At 38.9% G+C, this 18,381-nt stretch overlaps 3 protein-coding genes across 5 annotated transcripts; all 3 read left to right on the top strand.

The window, feature by feature from the left end:
• The first annotated feature begins 360 nt into the window (after positions 1-360).
• Positions 361-4,915, top strand: LOC116174711 (sodium-coupled monocarboxylate transporter 1-like). 3 transcript variants are annotated; one of them, XM_031492679.1, is made up of 8 exons: positions 361-866; positions 2,877-3,024; positions 3,075-3,352; positions 3,397-3,616; positions 3,659-3,799; positions 3,847-4,065; positions 4,110-4,532; positions 4,577-4,915. In XM_031492679.1, the coding sequence occupies exons 2-8, from the start codon at positions 2,987-2,989 to the stop codon at positions 4,845-4,847; spliced, it is 1,590 nt and encodes a 529-aa protein (XP_031348539.1). In that variant the 5' UTR covers positions 361-866; positions 2,877-2,986; the 3' UTR covers positions 4,848-4,915. The 3 variants fall into 3 exon arrangements, with proteins under 3 accessions (XP_031348539.1, XP_031348538.1, XP_031348537.1); XM_031492678.1 differs by lacking the exon at positions 361-866 and having other exon boundaries at positions 2,130-3,024; positions 3,665-3,799; XM_031492677.1 differs by lacking the exon at positions 361-866 and having other exon boundaries at positions 2,130-3,024.
• A 3,409-nt stretch (positions 4,916-8,324) lies between these two features.
• On the top strand, positions 8,325-10,479 carry LOC116174841 (sodium-coupled monocarboxylate transporter 2-like). The gene is made up of 8 exons (XM_031492845.1): positions 8,325-8,569; positions 8,616-8,893; positions 8,937-9,156; positions 9,208-9,348; positions 9,400-9,618; positions 9,666-9,936; positions 9,980-10,131; positions 10,184-10,479. The coding sequence occupies exons 1-8, from the start codon at positions 8,406-8,408 to the stop codon at positions 10,434-10,436; spliced, it is 1,698 nt and encodes a 565-aa protein (XP_031348705.1). The 5' UTR covers positions 8,325-8,405; the 3' UTR covers positions 10,437-10,479.
• Positions 10,480-12,018: 1,539 nt separating this feature from the next.
• On the top strand, positions 12,019-16,740 carry LOC116173528 (sodium-coupled monocarboxylate transporter 2-like). The gene is made up of 9 exons (XM_031491042.1): positions 12,019-12,084; positions 14,663-14,808; positions 14,858-15,135; positions 15,181-15,400; positions 15,449-15,589; positions 15,636-15,854; positions 15,904-16,168; positions 16,213-16,364; positions 16,408-16,740. Exons 1-9 carry the CDS (start codon positions 12,019-12,021, stop codon positions 16,661-16,663), a joined length of 1,743 nt encoding a protein of 580 aa, XP_031346902.1. The 3' UTR covers positions 16,664-16,740.
• The last annotated feature ends 1,641 nt before the right edge of the window (positions 16,741-18,381 follow it).

Here is an 18,381-nt window from a genome sequence, read left to right as displayed (position 1 = left end):
ACCGATTACTCCGAATTAGGTTTTCCTGCAGTTTTCCTAGTTCGTAAGGTAACGTTTCAGTTCTCTTTCGACCTTCTCCCGTTCTTCAAAAATGGATGCATATTTTTTGAAAATGTCTTCGAGTAGAGTGACTGCATTTATCTGTACTGGCTGAAGAGCTAACTGTTTGCGGCTATCTCTTTCATTTAGGCTGATTCGGAGTACACGAATCCATATCCTTCCGAGCAAAGCCAGTTGGTTTTATAAGCCGATCAGCCTCCATTGTGTTTCTTCGGTAGACGACTGAGACGGTGACTTTACGACGGAACGAAACGGGCGTTATTCGAAGAGTAATACGGCATACTTATTCGTGTCTGGTCCAACCTTGTATACATCCTCGATCTGAACCATGCCATATTCATCCTCGGAGGAACTATCCACTTCCTTTTGGGGGTGTTGGGGCGGGAGAGTGTTTATTTGCGATTTTTTCAGTAGAGTAGTGATGCACACCTTTGTAACGTGACTGACTTTTTCGCAGGAATTACGATTAATTCTGCAGGTTTCAGGTTGTTTGCTCAACTCACCAGTTTCGTAGTGCCATTCTAATCCTGTTGATTTCTTGAGGAGGCCTTCAACATCCATGAGACTTCTGTCCCGCCGTAGTTGCTCACGGAACCAATTATCTTTCAAACCTCTGATGAACTGGGCATGGAGAAAAGTAATGCTATGAACAATTCCTTTTTACAGGTGCAGGTAAAAATCACAGTCTTTCAAATTTCCCTTCAAAGATGTGACAAATTCTGAGATGGATTGATGTGACTGTTCAGTGTTGAATGATAATGCTGAGCAACAACGTTAGAGATAGAAGGAGACAGCATATTTGTAAGGTAATCTACTAGTATCTTGATTTCAATTGATTTTATTGGAGTATCTGAGTCCAAAAGTGCGGCAAGATTATTGTAAGGACCTCTTCCTCTCTAAAAACATAACACCTGAGCCTGTTTTAGTATCATCACTAACATTTTTAAGATCACAATAATTTTCAAAACGCTCCAAAGAGAACTTTTCGTTATTCGCATCATAGCCTTCAAACGGTATAATCTGGGGTGTTGATACCGCTGGAGCTGAGTGGTTTTGAGGTGCATTAAAGGAAACTGACAATAAGGACTGCTTATCATCCAATTTGAAACGTTTGAAATACGATCAAGAAATAACAAATGTCACTTTTTGATATAAATGTTGGTCTATAGACTCCAAAAAATAGTATATTAAGATACAAGTGTATAATCAAGTCTTTAAAGCACGCGCAACGAGTTTAAGGGCACGACGCAAAGCGGAGTGCTTTTAACGTTGCAAGTGCTTTAAAGACCAATTATACACGTGTATCTTATAGTATTTTTTATTATACCTGCAGTATAATTTAAAAATAGGAAATACAATGAAATCATATTGACGTTATACTCGAATACATGTTTAATTAAGTGGGCTGGGTGTTCGAAATTTCACGATTGCCATGGAAATTTCACTTGACGTTTGCTTATAAAAATCATCGTCTTTGTAAATAAAACGATTTCCGTTGAAAAAGATAATACACCGTCCATTAAATCGCTTCTTGTAAAATCTAAACAAACGTTGCAGGTAGGTGTAAAATCCAAATCCAGTAAAGCTTATTATAAAGAATATGAAAGTTGTTTCTATGGATGAAAAGGAAGTTACTTACGAATAAAGTCTTAAATGTGTCGATAATGCTGGGATATATGAAGGAAATCTCAAAGGTATTTAAATCTCCTATCTTTTGGTGCATTCACTCAAAACTTCAAACAATGCTGAGATTAAAAGTGGAACAGATTTGAAAGCATACCCTAAATTACGCGCGTTTGTGAAACCTTCAACCAAAGGATAGGTGCAAGCCAAAGAAATGTTCTGCATTTACAGAAAGCGACCTAAGAGGATCTTTTATTTCAGCCCCAGATGACAGTTTCAAAAGTGATACTTGAAGTATCGTTACTTAGCAACTTTAAAGCACGTGTGTTTTAAAGGCCTTTTTTCGCACGCATTTGAGTGTTTAAAACGGAGATTGTGATTCAGGTATAATAAAAACATATAACCGACACGATCTGACCATTAAAAATGGAGACAAAGCAATAAAAATGAGTTACATACAAAGAGAAGGCTGTTATTATTTGCATATAAAAGTGAGCAAGAAAAAATTTGTGGGGAATCTATCCGAAAAACAATTTCTAAACGATTGTGGCCTGTAGAATCCAAAAATCTGGGCAAGGATCTCATCAAGCTAAAAATAAAGCTATAACATCTATGTTGTGTAGAATCCACCAAATAAACAACAAGATCTGACCAGGGCAATTAAAGTTTAGGGTTCCGCACTCAGGGCGAAGAATCGGATAGAATTCTTAGGGTGCGCGCATAAACAAAACATACCCCCAACCTTTAAAGTTCTTCATCAGCACGTTCGTAGAAACTAGCCCGAAACAAAAAAATTTTTTATAGCATCCACGAGGCATTTTTAGGTAGAAATTTTGTAATATTGGATACACGAGTTATTAGTGACTCAAGGTATTATCTAACCCACTCGGCAAGTCTCGTAGGTCAACTATACCTTTCGTAGGTAGTCTCTAAGATCATCCAACACAAATATAACTATTTATCTATGGCCCAATACAGTTACAGAACAAAACAATTTATGAACTCGTTGTATTTCTTTCACAATAACCTACTTAAGCAACCGAATCGATTTAAAAGTAGCACAAGCACTTTCGCAAAAACAACAAAGTACATAAACAAAAGCGCAACCCGACTTATTTAAATTAATCATGTAAATGGTTAGTAATTGAGGCACTAATGGTCCCGTTTACATCTCGCCATGTTTACGATAATAGATTCCGTCGTCTTCATCGTGGTGATACTCGCCAGCCTGTGCATCGGGGTGTACTTCGGATTCTGGAAGAAAACGCAAACCACGGACGAGTATCTCCTGGGTAGCAGGACCATGAAGGTCATACCCATCGGACTGTCGCTCATCGCGAGGTGAGAGAGCTTCAACTCGAGGCGCCTTTTCAGCGGCAATTATTTTCCAGTCAAGTTTCCGGATTTACAATTTTGGCACTTCCGTCCGACTCCTACGTTTTCGGCGCGAACTCGCTTTGGATGTGCGTGGCAATATCGATCGTGTGCCCGTTGGCGTCTTACATCTACCTGCCCGTGATAATGAAACTAAAGACGCCGAGCATATTCGGATACCTGGAGCTGAGGTTCAACAGGACCGTGAAAATCATGGCGTCCTGCATTTATATCCTGCAGATGCTGTTGTTTAATCCCGTGGTGGCCTACACTCCAGCGATAGCGTTTTCACAAGGTATGCCCAGACAAGTTTGAAGGCGCACTAGAAGTTCGTTTCAGCTACTGGAATCAACACTCACATCGTCACCTCTACAATGTGCATTGTTTGCATATTCTACACGACAATTGGAGGATTTAAAGCCGTTGTGTGGACGGATGTTCTTCAAATTGGTGGTATTCTTGCATCAGTAACCGCGGTATTTGGATTAGGCGTAGCTGCGGTTGGTGGATTTGATGCGGTCTTCACGAAGGCTTCGCGTGGCCAACGTTTCGACTTTAAGTGAGTATACTCAGTGAAATTTAAGCTTTAACCTTTACCCAGTTTCAGCATTGATCCAACGAAGCGAGATGGATTCTGGCAAGTGCTACTAGGTTGTACCACTGTCTGGGTGTATAATGTGAATTTTTATCCGGTAGCCGTTCAAAAATACCTTTCAGTTCCAGCACTTTCCAATGCCAAAAGGTATCCGTAGTCGCAATTTTGCTTGGTTTTCTAATTTTGTTTTGCAGAGTAGTTCTTTTGCAGTGCTTGGGATTAGTGTTCGTACACTTTTTGAGCATTTTGACTGGTATTATCATTTATGCAAGATACGAAGGGTGCGATCCCATTCAGAATGGCGACGTAGACCGAGCAGATCAAATCTTGCCTTACTTCGCAGTTGATGTTTCCAGAAACATCCCGGGATTGCCCGGAATTTTTATTGCGGGATTGTTTAGTGCTGCTTTGAGGTATGTGAGTGACCGCACTTTCCTTGTTTAAATGAATCTTGCAGCACTCTTTCTGCAACGTTCAATGCGCTGGCAGCTACGATTCACAGTGACCTGATTGCGCCTTTTCTTTCGAATGATGTTTTGAGGAGAAGAGAGGGTCATATTTTAAGATCGATTGTTGTAATCGCCGGAAGCATTTGTATAATTTCGGCGCTTTTCGTCGACAGACTGGGTAGTCTGATGGCGTTTATTAACGGCTCGGTTGGAGTAACGTGCGGATTATTCGTTGGGCTGTTTTCCTTAGGCATGGTCTTTCCAATGGCACACTCGAAGGGTGCGCTTTGGGGAATTGTCTCCGGTTTTGCGGTGGTTGGTACCATTACTATAGTAAACCAATGGTATACCTTGCATGGAATCACAAACAATTTTGCAAAACCGCTTTCAGTCGAACTTTGTGAAACTCCCATCAACATCACTCAGCCCAGGTATTCAAAACCACGCGCTAACTTATCTCAGTGATCAATTTTAGTGACATACATCAACCAGAACAACCCTTTGTACTATTTCGATTGTCATTTTGGTACAATTCGGTTATGAGCGCTTTGATTGTGACACTGGTTGGACTTTGTGTAAGTTGGTGTTCAAAAAATGATCGACCATGGGTTGATCCCGATCTCATTAGTCCGATATTCAAGTTCCTATTAGTGCAACGGGATATGAATGGTAATTCTCTTGACATGTACACTATTGCTAGTTCCTATGATACAGATAAATACCATTTTGAAGATTCTCAGTCATAGTTGTAGTGCAGAATTATTTATTTTTTGTAATTGTTTTTTTGTGTGATTAAAGAACAAAACACTTAGTACTTAGAACTTGAAATAACTCAGAAAAATGTTTGTTTCTGAAATAATTAATCATTGTCATTCGTATACGAGTAACAAAAGCTCCACCCTATGCTCCATATCGACGGATATATTATGATAATGGGAACCCAGTTGCACATCGGCACGATACGATGGAAGTGACTTGGCGCATGTATCAATTTCAATTCGACGCATCGAAGTTTTGTCTCCTTCCACGGAGCTGCTCTCGATAACTTCAACCTCAACCAGTCCACGGATAGTTCGACGCATGTGATCAACAATTTTTAAGCTACTTCCCTTGGGAGTGCTAAACCTAAGTGGTTTTTGCATCCCAGTCCTCAGTGCAGTCTCGGTAGGTGCGTTACCTGGTTGCTTAGAGCTCCCAGGTTGCCCCACTTCAGTAGATGGGAGTTCAGGTTGCTCATTAGCTACCGGCGCACTCCTCGGAGAGTTGTTTAGGCTTCCAGTACCAGGTGCTCTGGGAATAGTTTGTTGGGTTTTTTGTTTTTTCCTGGTCCATATGAGAATGATGCAATATTGAAACGACTATGGTTTTTCCATATAAGTACATTCGAAGCGTTGACAGTGAATCATTTAAAGAAAGAAGAATGGGTGGCGCGCGGTGTAGAAGATTCATCCCTCAAAGAGCACGGCACTACTAAACATAAATAGTTGAATTTCCCTAAAAATTACGTAACATCGAAACGGGGAGTGTGTATATTTTCATGGGTAGTTACATAGTCCAGTAACTTTGTTCCTAAAAATGGTGGGGTACCAAGCGTCAAATCCGGTAGTTCCGATTTTTTGTGGGATTGCTTATGTTGTTAACCCAATGTATAATTCAAGTTTTCGACCTCGAGCGGCGAACGCAACATAGTCAAATATACTAAAAACCGAGGAATTTTCGTTTTCTTTTCAGATTTTGACGATTTTAACCCTGAAGGACCAGTTTGTCGAAAATAACTAACGAATACGCTTTGAAAGTAGACTAAATTGTTTACAATTTGAGGCTACAACCGTTTCTATAGACGTAATAGTTTACGAGATAATGCTTTTCAAAGTTTATCGATTTTTTTCAAAGTCGAAAATTGTTAGCACTATTTTGTTGTTCTGTAATTCTATAAAAGAAAACGAGAGGTGTAAATGATATTCTTAATTAAACTCTTCTCGGGAAAACACTTCTTCTTATTAACTTTGGTACGTAGAATCCAAAACAATTCGTACTTTTTCGATCGGACTTCTCAATCAAAAGTTATGGACTAGAAACCAATTTCGAAAAAAAATTCAAAGGGCTGTAACTTTTGAACTAATAGCCCAATCTTGGAATTGTTTGAAATTATGGATTCTACAGACCACATTCTATAAGAAAATTTTTTTCCCGATTCGATCTGAGACAATTTTCTTTTCGGGGCTCAAAAAAAGGCAGCGTATAACCTTCCTTTTTTAACAATAATCGACTGCACCAAAATTTCTCGGGAAAACACTTTTTCTTATTAATTTTGGTGCGTAGAATCCAAAACAATTCGTACTTTTTCGATCGCACTTCTCAATCAAAAGTTATGGACTAGAAACCAATTTCGAAAGAAAATTCAAAGGGCTGTAACTTTTGAACTAGTAGCCCAATCTTGGAAATGTTTGAAATTATGGATTCTACAGGCCACATTCTATAAGAAAATTTTTTTTCCGGGTCGATCTGAGACAATTTTTTTTTCGAGGCTCAAAAAAAGGCAGTGTATAACCTTCCTTTTTTACCAAAAATCGACTGCACCAAAATTTCTCGGGAAAACACTTTTTCTTATTAATTTTGGTGCGTAGAATCCAAAACAATTCGTACTCTTTCGATCAGACTTCTCAATCAAAAGTTATAGACTAGAAACCAATTTCGAAAGAAAATTCAAAGGGCTGTAACTTTTGAACTAGTAGCCCAATCTTGGGACTGTTTGAAATTATGGATTCTACAGGCCACATTCTATAAGAAAATTTTTTTTCCGGGTCGATCTGAGACAATTTTTTCTTCGAGCCTCAAAAAAAGGCAGTGTATAACCTTCCTTTTTTACCAAAAATCGACTACACCAAAATTTCTCGGGAAAACACGTTTTCTTATTAATTTTGGTGCGTAGAATCCAAAACAATTCGTACTTTTTCGATCAGACTTCTCAATCAAAAGTTATAGACTAGAAACCAGTTTCGAAAGAAAATTCAAAGGGCTGTAGCTTTTGAACTAGTAGCCCAATCTTGGAACTGTTTGAAATTATGGATTCTACAGGCCACATTCTATAAGAAAATTTTTCTTCCGGGTCGATCTGAGACAATTATTTATTCGAGGCTCAAAAAAAGGCAGTGTATAAACCTTCCTTTTTTTACCAAAAATCGACTGCACCAAAATTTCTCGGGAAAACACTTTTTCTTATTAATTGTGGTAGTACGTAGAATCCAAAACAATTCGTGCTTTTTCGATCGGACTTCTCAATCAAAAGTTATGGACTAGAAACAAATTTCGAAAGAAAATTCAAAGGGCTGTAACTTTTGAACTAATAGCCCAATCTTGGAATTGTTTGAAATTATGGATTCTACAGGCCACATTCTATAAGAAAATTTTTCTTCCGGGTCGATCAGAGGCAATTTTTTCTTCGAGGCTGAAAAAAAGGCAGTGTAAGTATAACCTTCCTTTTTTACCAAAAATCGACTGCACCAAAATTTCTCGGGAAAACACTTTTTCTTATTAATTTTGGTGCGTAGAATCCAAAACAATTCGTACTTTTTCTATCAGACTTCTCAATCAAAAGTTATAGACTAGAAACCAATTTCGAAAGAAAATTCAAAGGGCTGTAACTTTTGAACTAGTAGCCCAATCTTGGAATTGTTTGAAATTATGGATTCTACAGGCCACATTCTATAAGAAAATTTTTTTTCCGGGTCGATCTGAGACAATTTTTTCTTCGAGCCTCAAAAAAAGGCAGTGTATAACCTTCCTTTTTTACCAAAAATCGACTGCACCAAAATTTCTCGGGAAAACACTATTTCTTATTAATTTTGGTGCGTAGAATCCAAAACAATTCGTACTTTTTCGATCGGACTTCTCAATCAAAAGTTATGGACTAGAAACCAATTTCGAAAAAAAATTCAAAGGGCTGGAACTTTTGAACTTGAAGCCCAATCTTGGAACTGTTTGAAATTATGGATCCGGATTTGACGCATGGTCTGATATATATAGTTATTGGACTATACAGGGTTGATAGTGACCCTTTTAAACAGAATCGATCAAAGAAACGGGAATAGTTGACGAGAAACTCTAGTATTAGCGGAGCTGAAAACAAGCCTTCGATTAAAATAAGTTTTAATAATAATCGATAGTTGCGCATCTTGCATCTTGCTTTTAAACATTGATTTGCATGTGAGCATTACAATCAGAAACGACCATGACCGAGAAGGAAATACCACCCAATCCAATCATCTGCAGATAACGAACCGTGAAATAGAAATATTTCCAAAATGTTTACGTTAGTCGATTATTGTGTCTTTGGGTGCGTAATAACCTTATGTCTTTTCATCGGGATCTACTTCGGATTTTGGAAGAAATCCAAAACCGCGGACGAGTACCTCTTGGGAAACCGCTCGATGAGCGTCGCACCAATTTCGATATCACTAGTGACAAGGTGAGCCCCTTTCGATTCCTCAGTAACTCTACTTCGAAATTTACAGCCACATTTCCGGATTGACAATTTTGGGACTTCCGTCCGACGTTTACGTTTACGGTGCGAACTCGGTGTGGATATGTTTGGCTATTGTGGTCGCGAGCATAATTGGTTACTTTGTTTTTCTACCCACCTTGGTCAACCTGAAGAGGCCCAACGTGTACGAGTACCTTCACCTGCGATTTGATAGGAGAATTCAAGTAATCGCGTCGTGTCTTTACACCATCCAGGTTTTGTGCTACTGTCCGGTGGTTGCGTACATACCAGCCATTGCGTTTTCGCAAGGTGAGCCCGACCCTTTCGATTTAAGTGAACCTTCTCTGTTTAGCAACCATGGTTAACCCGCATATCATCACGCCTATAGTGTGCGCTGTTTGCGTATTTTACACCACCATTGGAGGTTTCAAAGCGGTCGTATGGACCCACGCCATTCAATTTTTAGGGACGATTACAGCTGTTACCGCCGTGTTTGTGTTGGGAATCTTATCAGTGGGTGGTGTAGATGCCATACTTGAAAAATCGCTAAAGACCGATCGCCTGGATTTTAAGTATGTATTAAAAATGGGGTGGACAATTTAAAAAAACAAGGTCCTCGAAAGTTTTAGTATCGATCCAACGAAAAGGGATGGGTTTTGGCAAATGGTGATTGGATGCATGGCAACATGGCTGTACAACATTACCTTTCAACCGGGGACTGTGCAAAAGTACATTTCGCTTTCGACATTTAAACGTGTTAAAGTGTAGCACCTTCGCACTTCGTTTCTGACTGCGAACTAATGGCCTACTTGCAGAGTCATGTTTCTCCAATGCTGCGGTTTGGTACTCATACACCTCTTGTGCGTTTTCAGTGGAATCATCATGTATGCACAGTACGAAGACTGTGATCCATTATCGACGGGCGAAGTAACCCGACTGGACCAAATTGTACCCTTCTTCGTAATGGATGTCGGTCGAGACATTACCGGTTTACCAGGCATTTTCATTGCAGGAACCTTTTGTGCTGCCCTAAGGTAAGTTTCGTACGTATTCGATCGTGTAATCCATCCTCCCGTTACAGTTCACTATCTTCTACCTTTAACACACTATCTGCTACAGTCTACGGAGACTTCATCACAACGTTTATCCCCAAAAAGACCATCGGGGATAAAGAGACTTTGATTTTGAAACTAATCGTAGTAATCTCCGGCTGTATTTGTACAAGTTTAACCTTTTTCGTCGATCGCGTGGGAGGCTTACTGGCGTTTGTTAACGCTTCTATGGGCTTTGGATGTGGGATACAGATAGGACTGTTTACTCTAGGTGTGATTTTCTCAATGTCCAACGCCAAGGTAAGTAACAATCAATGGATACTATGTTCACCAAACTCGTAAGGGTGCGTTTTTTGGAGCCGTAGCAGCTTTCTTTGGCGTGGGCCCAGTTATGGTACTGAATCAATGGTATACCTTAAAGGGAGCAGGTGAAAGCTTCGCCAAACCAGTTTCAATTGAAGGATGTGAGATTCCAGTTAACATCACTCTACCAAAGTAAATAGTATTGGTTGATTATTGAGTATCCAGCATTAAATAATACTTTCAGAACACTCTTCGAGCAAGAACAACCTTTTGTGTTGTTCAGATTTTCCTTTTGGTACAATCCAGTTATGAGCGCTTTAGTGGTAACCCTTGTAGGACTTTTAGTGAGCTATTTTACTAAAAATAAAATGCACATCGCAAATCCTAATCTACAGAAGAACGATGAAGAAATGAATCTTCCAGGTCTACCATCTACTACACGTAAATCTATCCTGAAAGGATATAGTAACCACAGGATTCAAGGAACTAAAATGTAGAAAACGGGGCGAAGATGAATTAAACAAATATTTTATACTTGAATGCACTGCTTCATTTTAAACTTTTAAGATTTTAAAGAATCGTGTAACCTCTGTTAGTTTGGATAACCTTAAGAAAAACAAATCGTTTTTTGACTGTAACTTTTGGTCAATCAAGAGCTTGATCCAGTACTTCTGTCGAATTTGATTCGCTACTCGCTCCATGCCTTGATGCATACCCTTGACATGGTTGCAGTCCAAAATTAACTTCGTGACCTGGCGACAGTTTTTTGACGCTTTCAGTCACATTTAAAGCTTCAATTCGTCCATCAACTCGGTAATCCTGTCATCATGGAGTGAGGTTAAGCAACGTCTTTGACTTGGTTATGTAAGCACCTTGGTTAAGACATATTAAGTGGGCACAATTAATTAAAGAAGTTGTAATTTTTGAACGTTCTGTGTCGGCTAGAAAAACCGTTTCTCCGGGTTTTTATAAAATTGTTCAGAGCGAATCTTTCTGCCTTTTGCACTTTCTCAAGCTACGTTTTGTAGGTACCGTAATTTTGAGCTTTTCCATAAATTTATTTTGCATTCATATAGTTTAGTTTTTATTTTTTACATTAAGTTTACCGCACCGTATCTATAGTTTTTGCTTTTTCTTGAATTTCGGCCGCTCGGCTTAATTGGAACGTAAGCTCTAAGTTTCATTAATTATAAGGGGTGGGGGCGGATATTGTTTCGCTTTTCTGCATTTGCTTTCCCATAGATACCGCTACTGAATCCGATTGTTTACTGCTCCTGCTAGTGAAATTGCTGTGCGCGTTAATTTTCTGTCGGAATTCACAAGTAGCCGTCTGGCGCTTGCCTTTGGAATTCTTGGAGCTGCCGTTTACTCCGTTTGAGTTGACTCTAACCTTTCGAGACCGATCTGTCAGATCGTCGACCTTAACCAGGGGAAAAGCCGTACCCTTGGTGGTACTCGGCTCCGTCGTTCCGCCCGCCCGTCCGTTCTACCGACAGAACAGGATCAAGGGTTTTTATCACTATGAAAGATACCTAAAGGAAAGGCCCGCGAATTGGATTGCTTTCTGCCAACAATAAAATTGATGCTGTAAATAATCTTCACACAAAACAGAACCAGGTAAATGTCACTAATTCCCTCCCTGGATGCAGTCCCAGACACAGAGCAAGGTATTATCTGACATACTGAGCTGAAGAAGTGATTGAATTATAGTATACAAGGCATTGTTTAAATACTTTGTTTAAACAACGATAAAGGCTAATGGAACTGTTCCACAATGGGCAAAACTCGCTATCCTACAAAACAAAAACGTGTTCTTGTGATCGGTATAAAACTAAAAGAAAAATTCTGGGAGAGAAAGAAAGAGAATCAACTGTAAAAAGTTTTACGGTGTTTCCTTACAAAAATTGCGATCGCACACATTTATTTTAAAACACAAAGTAAATCGAATTAGATAGGAAAAGAAGATAATATAATCAGGGTGTTCGCTTCTTTTATGCTAGACAAAGATTAGTGTGTTATTTAACTATGTCCATATGGTAGCTAGTGTCTAGATATGGCATCCAAACTTTAAACCCGGCTATGTGTCTCAGTGGTATAGCGTTGGGTTACATAGCAGGAAGGTCGGGTGTTCGACCCTTGGCCGAGGTAAGCATTTTTCATCTGTGGCAGAGATAGGAATTTCCTTAAATCAGTTTCGAGCATTCTGCAGGTTATTCCGAATTAAGTTTTCCTGCAGTTTTCCTAATTCGTAAGTTAAATACCGGAGTAGTATAGAACAACTTAAGACCTTCTCCAGGGACACCTTTTAAAAGCAGTGTGCAGGTCACTCTGTAATTGGGTACAAACCTGCTGAGAGGGGCAATAAATAAATAAATAAATGGAATAAATAAATAAATAAATAAATAAATAAATAAATAAATAAATAAATAAATAAATAAATAAATAAATAAATAAATAAATAAATAAATAAATAAATAATTAAATAAATAAATAAATAAATAAATAAATAAATAAATAAATAAATAAATAAATAAATAAATAAATAAATAAATAAATAAATAAATTCGCCCTTGCTTTCAGCAACTGAAAAAACAAAAGTTCGGTAAACATTTTATAATAGGTATTTTATCTCTATTTTGTTACGTTCACTTTAGGCAAAAGTAGCAAAATTATCGTGAGGCATACGGATAGGCGCCACTTAGTCTTTAGTCACTTTCCAAAGGTGACCACAATGCAGACTAATAAATCCGCTTTGTTCTGGTACACGTAGTCAGACTAAGAATTAGTAACAGGTCGGGCATCCACAGAAAACAACGGAGTTATAATTGTTAAGTGTATATCAAGCAAATATAATAATTACAATTCGATTGAATCGAAAACCACTATGTAATCAACCGTTATATCAAGGAGTTGGCGAAAAATAAAGAAAGTACCTTTGAACATCGGGCCGCAGCCTTGTGAGCTCAGAAGAGCGCGTTCAGCCTTTTCTGTAACAGAAAACAAAACAACAAAAAAATGAAAGAGGAAGTGAATCGCGCGGTACATAAAATATTGTGTAAGCAATGCTAAGGTCTGACACTGAGCCCAATCTGATATTAAAACTGCAATTAATACTCACAAGGAATCAATAATTCGAATGATTTTACACTAGAAAAAGCGAAATTTTGGCGAATTTCTTGTACAAATTCGGGTATAAAAGCATAACAGTGACGTTAAATACAAGAAAACTACTTTACGAGGCACAAATAACTAAATTTCTATATGAAGGCAATGTAATCTAACGAATTAGAAATGTAAACAAGATAATATGAGCCAATTCGGAGTAAAACAAATAACGTAACTGAAAATTGTAAATATCGGTCTCAGACCAAAACTGGGTAACTTCAAAAGCTAATTTACAAAGCTCCGGTAGCTAATATCGGTATAACAAAGCTAATATGAAGGATACAGTGCAATCAAATTAACCGAAATGAATCTTCCTAGCAATCAGAAAGAAACTTTGACAAAAGCGGGTCTCGATATCGGTAAAGTTAAATCTTCGGTAGCGACAATAAGAAAGTACATAGTATCAGGTATAACGGAGCGATTTACAAGAGTAATAGTCTGCGGGGTTTCGTAAATACTTGCAGTTATAGGAATCTTGAAATCTCCAGGAATAAACAACTTCGAAATGAATGGGTAATCGGGTAAAAGGAATTTTCAAGCCGGTAATGTAGAAAGTCATCTATCGCAGGTGCTCTTGAAATGATAAGATGGCGGTGGGGCTTCTACAATGAATGTACCTTGCGAAATATTGGGAAAATCCAAAATTATGCGATTTCCACTAAGGAATATCGACGTAGGAGCAACAATCAGGTAGGTCATAATGAAGAAAAGAGTAAGCCAAAAGTAAGAAGCGTAAAAAATGATTATTCAATGCCAAGGGAAAGGCGTAATTTTGGGTACATACCGAAGACGGCCTTGGAAATTACAAAATATATCCGCAAATGCGGTAGAGAAGTGTCCAAATCAAAATAACAAGAGAAAAACTTCACTAAACATATACAGTCACAATGGATCCCAACTATCCATGGCGTATACGTTCTTCTACAAGTAAAATGGTTGAATTTGTTTTTGTACAAAGAAGCGTGTGCGCCGAAAGAAATTAAAGAAAACTATCAAAGACCTCCGTCGGCGACACAAAGAACTATTGTAATAAGAGCGAAAGTAAAGAACTAAGATAATGGGAAATCTATAAACACTTGGAACACATTCACTACAGGAACAACTTGTATATAAACTAGTGGATGACAAAGGACATACCCAGATGGCGTAAAAATATTGAACTAAATATCGAAATGTAACAATTACAGTAAAAATAAACTTTATCCAAAACAGTCCAGTAAAAAAGTGGAAAAAATTACACATTATCCACTATAATATTTTTATGTATTCCGTGTTAAAATTAATTGAAAGTTTTTTGAGTACTAGATGTAGCCGTCCCACTCGCCCGAAAGAGCACCCCAAAATTACTACCCTCCAAATTAATAGACCAATCGAGTTTAGACCTACCAAATAAATAAGAATAAATGCCATTGGCCTGAATTAGTCTAAATACGGTTATTAGACAAGGAGAGAGGATAATTAAACGATCATCTGATAATGAAACACAATTGTGTGAAAAATTATAATTACATAAGCAACCTTCACCATGTGCTTACTTTAATTTCTCAGCGTTTTAAAGATAATTTCGATGTTCGACGTAATCGACTATCTAATCTTTTGTGGGGTACAATTTTTGACTTTATGTTTCGGTTTTTTGAAAAACCCGAACGGTACGCATCCTGGAAACGCGGGAGTATGCCCAGTTGCTCTATCGCTCGTCGCAAGGTAAGCTAATTTGACACAACAAAATACGTAATAAATTACAATTTTCAAGTCAAATTTCCGGCTTTACAATATTGGGGCAGTCGTCCGATGTGTACGTCTACGGCGCAAATTCGGCGTGGATGTCTCTTTCGATATTCCTGGCAAGTCTTATTGGATACTTTGCATTTTTACCGGTGCTGACCGAATTGAAGAGCCCAAACGTTTTGGAGTATTTCGAACTACGATTTAGTAGAAGAATTAAGACTATGGCTACATATGTAACCATACTACAAGGTTTTGTCTACAGTGCGATTCTGGCGTATATCCCTTCGATAGCGGTGTCTCAAGGTACCTACTTAGTAAAGCAATCCTCGTACTCATACAAATTTGCAGCAACTGGAATCAATCCGCGTATTATAACCATGGTTCTTTGTACGATTTGTGTGTGCTGCACTGTCATTGGGAACTTCAAAGCCGGAATTTGCATGGATGCACTTCAAACCCTTGGAATTACGCTGGTGCTGGTCACCGTAGTTTTTATTGGGGTAACCTCGTTAGAAGGCATTCACGTTGTACTAGAAAAGGCGATACATGGCAATCGATTCGATTTTAAGTATTCAGCTGACCCAAATAATTCAGGGCGTTGACAGATTTATCTAAGTTTCAGTTTTGATCTCACGCAAAGAGACGGATTTTGGCAGATGATGTTGGGTTCGACCACCCTGTGGCTTTTTACAGTCAGCTTTCAACCGGGATCTGTCCGGAAATACACTACACTATCAACACATGCCGACATGAAAAAGTAATCACCTCACTTTAAGTTAGCCACTATGACGTATGTCTTATAGGGTGCTCTTTTTACAATGTTGTGGGGTTGCGGTAATAACATTGCTAAGCGTATTTAACGGCATTATCATGTATGCTAAATATGAGAACTGCGATCCTATTTCGGCAGGTGAAATAGCCGGTATGGATGAAATGTTGCCCTTTTTCGTAATGGACGTTAGTAAGGACGTTCGTGGATTGAGCAGTGTCTTTGCGGCTATAATATTCAGCGCAGCCTTGAGGTGAATTGGTAGCGGATATTTGCAAGGGATTATACTCTTGATGTTTTAGTACCCTGATATCAATGTTTAATACCCAGGCTGTTACCATATATGGTGAAATCGTGGCTGCACTTTTACCTACGCGTTTTTTAAAGAAGGGTTTTATCGTAAAACTGCTCGTGATATTTTCCGGGCTCATGTGCCTTGTTTTGACCTTATACCTAGAGCATATGGGTGGTTTATTTGCTTTTTGCTATGCTTCAATGGGCCTGGCCTTTGGACTATACGTCGGACTGTATACGCTTGGTATTGTATTCCCTTCGGCAAACTCAAAGGTGGGTGCTATCCTTTTAACATGTTTCGCGAGTTGTTGTTTTAGGGCGCGTTATTTGGAGCATTGTCGGCTATTTTTGTCATCGGTCCAATAGTAGTATTGAACAGATCGTATGGTAGGCGAGGCATGGACCAAAGTTTTGCACAACCTGTTTCAGTAGACGGTTGCGCAGTTTTTCACAACATGAGCTATTCTCGGTGAGATAACACGCTCAATGCCGTTTATTGAATCTACTTTTAGAACAACACCAGAACAACCATTCGTGTTGTTTCGGTTGTCGTTTTGGTACAACTCAGTCATGAGCTCTTTAATGGTAATTGCGGTCGGCCTTCTGATAAGTTGGTTTACTAGTCCTGACCCAGTCATCATCCCTTCCAGTATGTTCAGTCCTATCTTACGCTTTACTCGTACAAAAACTAGTAAAGTCCAAAACTCTGTACAAGACTATGTCCCAGTTCACGGTGACGAAAACACTTACAAAAATGGCATAAAATAGTCGTGGATCACAAAATCAACCGGAATTCTGTAATTAGTTGACTCCTCCCCAAGTTAGAGGAAACAATTAAAGAGGAACAAGATGAACTCTCATTGTTTATTTAATGTAGTTTCACATTACACTTTATTGACTTTTATTATATACAGTTACATAGTTTAAATGGTTCAAGGTGCGCAATTCGGAAAGTGCAAAGGAGCACAGGTAAGGCCTGGAAAGCAAAGTGTGAGAGAGAACAAAATAGGACAGGGCATTCCAGAAAAGTACCGGAAAGAGACACAGCGTGGGGAAAAATAAACAAGCACTGAACCCTAAACTCGTAGAAATCGATAGGGGAAGGTGTGACATCGCCGTCTCGAGTTAGACGGGGAACAGACGGACAAAACTATCACAAAAGGGGAATTTTTTCCCCTAAAAAAGTATATGGTAGGGCCGAATAGAGGGCAGAGCATTATATCAAAAGGCAGAATATTGCAGGAGATGGCAGCGCATAGAACGAGACGAGATGGGAAGGTAAATTGGCAGAAGATGACATGAGATAGCAAAAGAGGGCAGTAGAAAACGGGATATGATAGCATAAGGTAGAAAGAGCAGAAGAAGATATGAGAGACCAGAAGCGGACAGGAGTGAGGGCAGTGCAGGACAATTGTCGGGCAGGAGGATGCCGACAGTAGAGGACAGGGGAGGGCAGAGAGCTGCGCATGGTACGAAAATATCGAATAGGGCGGACAGTAGAAGATATGCGAGAGCAGGAGAAGTAACGTACGTAGTAAGAAAAGACTGGAAATGACGGGTAAAGTAGGATAGGGAAGCATTTGGTAGAAACGGGTAGGATCTAGACTATGATAGTACAGGAATGCAGAAGAAACACGATATGGCAAGAGAGTGTGGTAGGGAACAAGAGAAGTGTGACAGGCTATGTTACATTTACAAGGGGTTGGGGCCTCTACGGCAATGGCAAAAATCTTAATATGACAATCTGATGCTCTGGTTTGATTGAACTCCAATAAATACGCATGTGACCTTACTTGATTGAATATATTAAGTAAAGCAAAAGTGACCAAATTCCAATTTTCCTTACACGTTCATGGATATTGGGTCGATTCCTTCAGGAAAAATTAAAATTAACATTTCTACGACCTTGCTACGAATCGGGCGGCTAAAAAGTGTTTCTTCGCCTCACAGTCTACTGCAATTCGTATATCTGCAGACATATAAAATTATGGGTAACTATTCTAGCAGTTTGTCTCGAACCCGAACGGTAGGAGTTCTCGCTACTTAATAGTTTTTTGACTTTGACTACTATCCAGATACTCAATAGAATGCACGTTGAAGTTCTTGAAATCGCACGACGAATCTTCCCACATACGTGGAATAAAATCTCTCGCACACAAAATGGTACGTACCTGCTTTAAAACTTTGCTAAAAATTCAATTTCAACGCACAAACAGTGTACGTCGTCGCTAGAAAATTTCTCTTTGAATCTAACTTTTACGCACCCAAATAGTGTGTTTCGGCTCATGAACTCAAATCAGAATCACTTGCCCATTAGAACCTCTGAATGTAAACAACTCGACTCGCGTACTCCTTTTAAACTACTAAGAAACCCGCATTTGTTACGTGCTCAACTTTTCGCACAACGGAACGAAACATTTAGGTCGGAAGAGATCGTGGAAACCGCGCTCGCTTGCCGCCATACGTTCCTTGGTATAGCTTCAGAC

The sequence above is a fragment of the Photinus pyralis genome, unplaced genomic scaffold (assembly GCF_008802855.1).
Source record: "Photinus pyralis isolate 1611_PpyrPB1 unplaced genomic scaffold, Ppyr1.3 Ppyr1.4_LG6, whole genome shotgun sequence".
Lineage (NCBI taxonomy): Eukaryota > Metazoa > Arthropoda > Insecta > Coleoptera > Lampyridae > Photinus > Photinus pyralis.
Note: the sequence above shows the minus strand (reverse complement) of the source record. Positions and strands in the feature narration are given on the sequence as shown.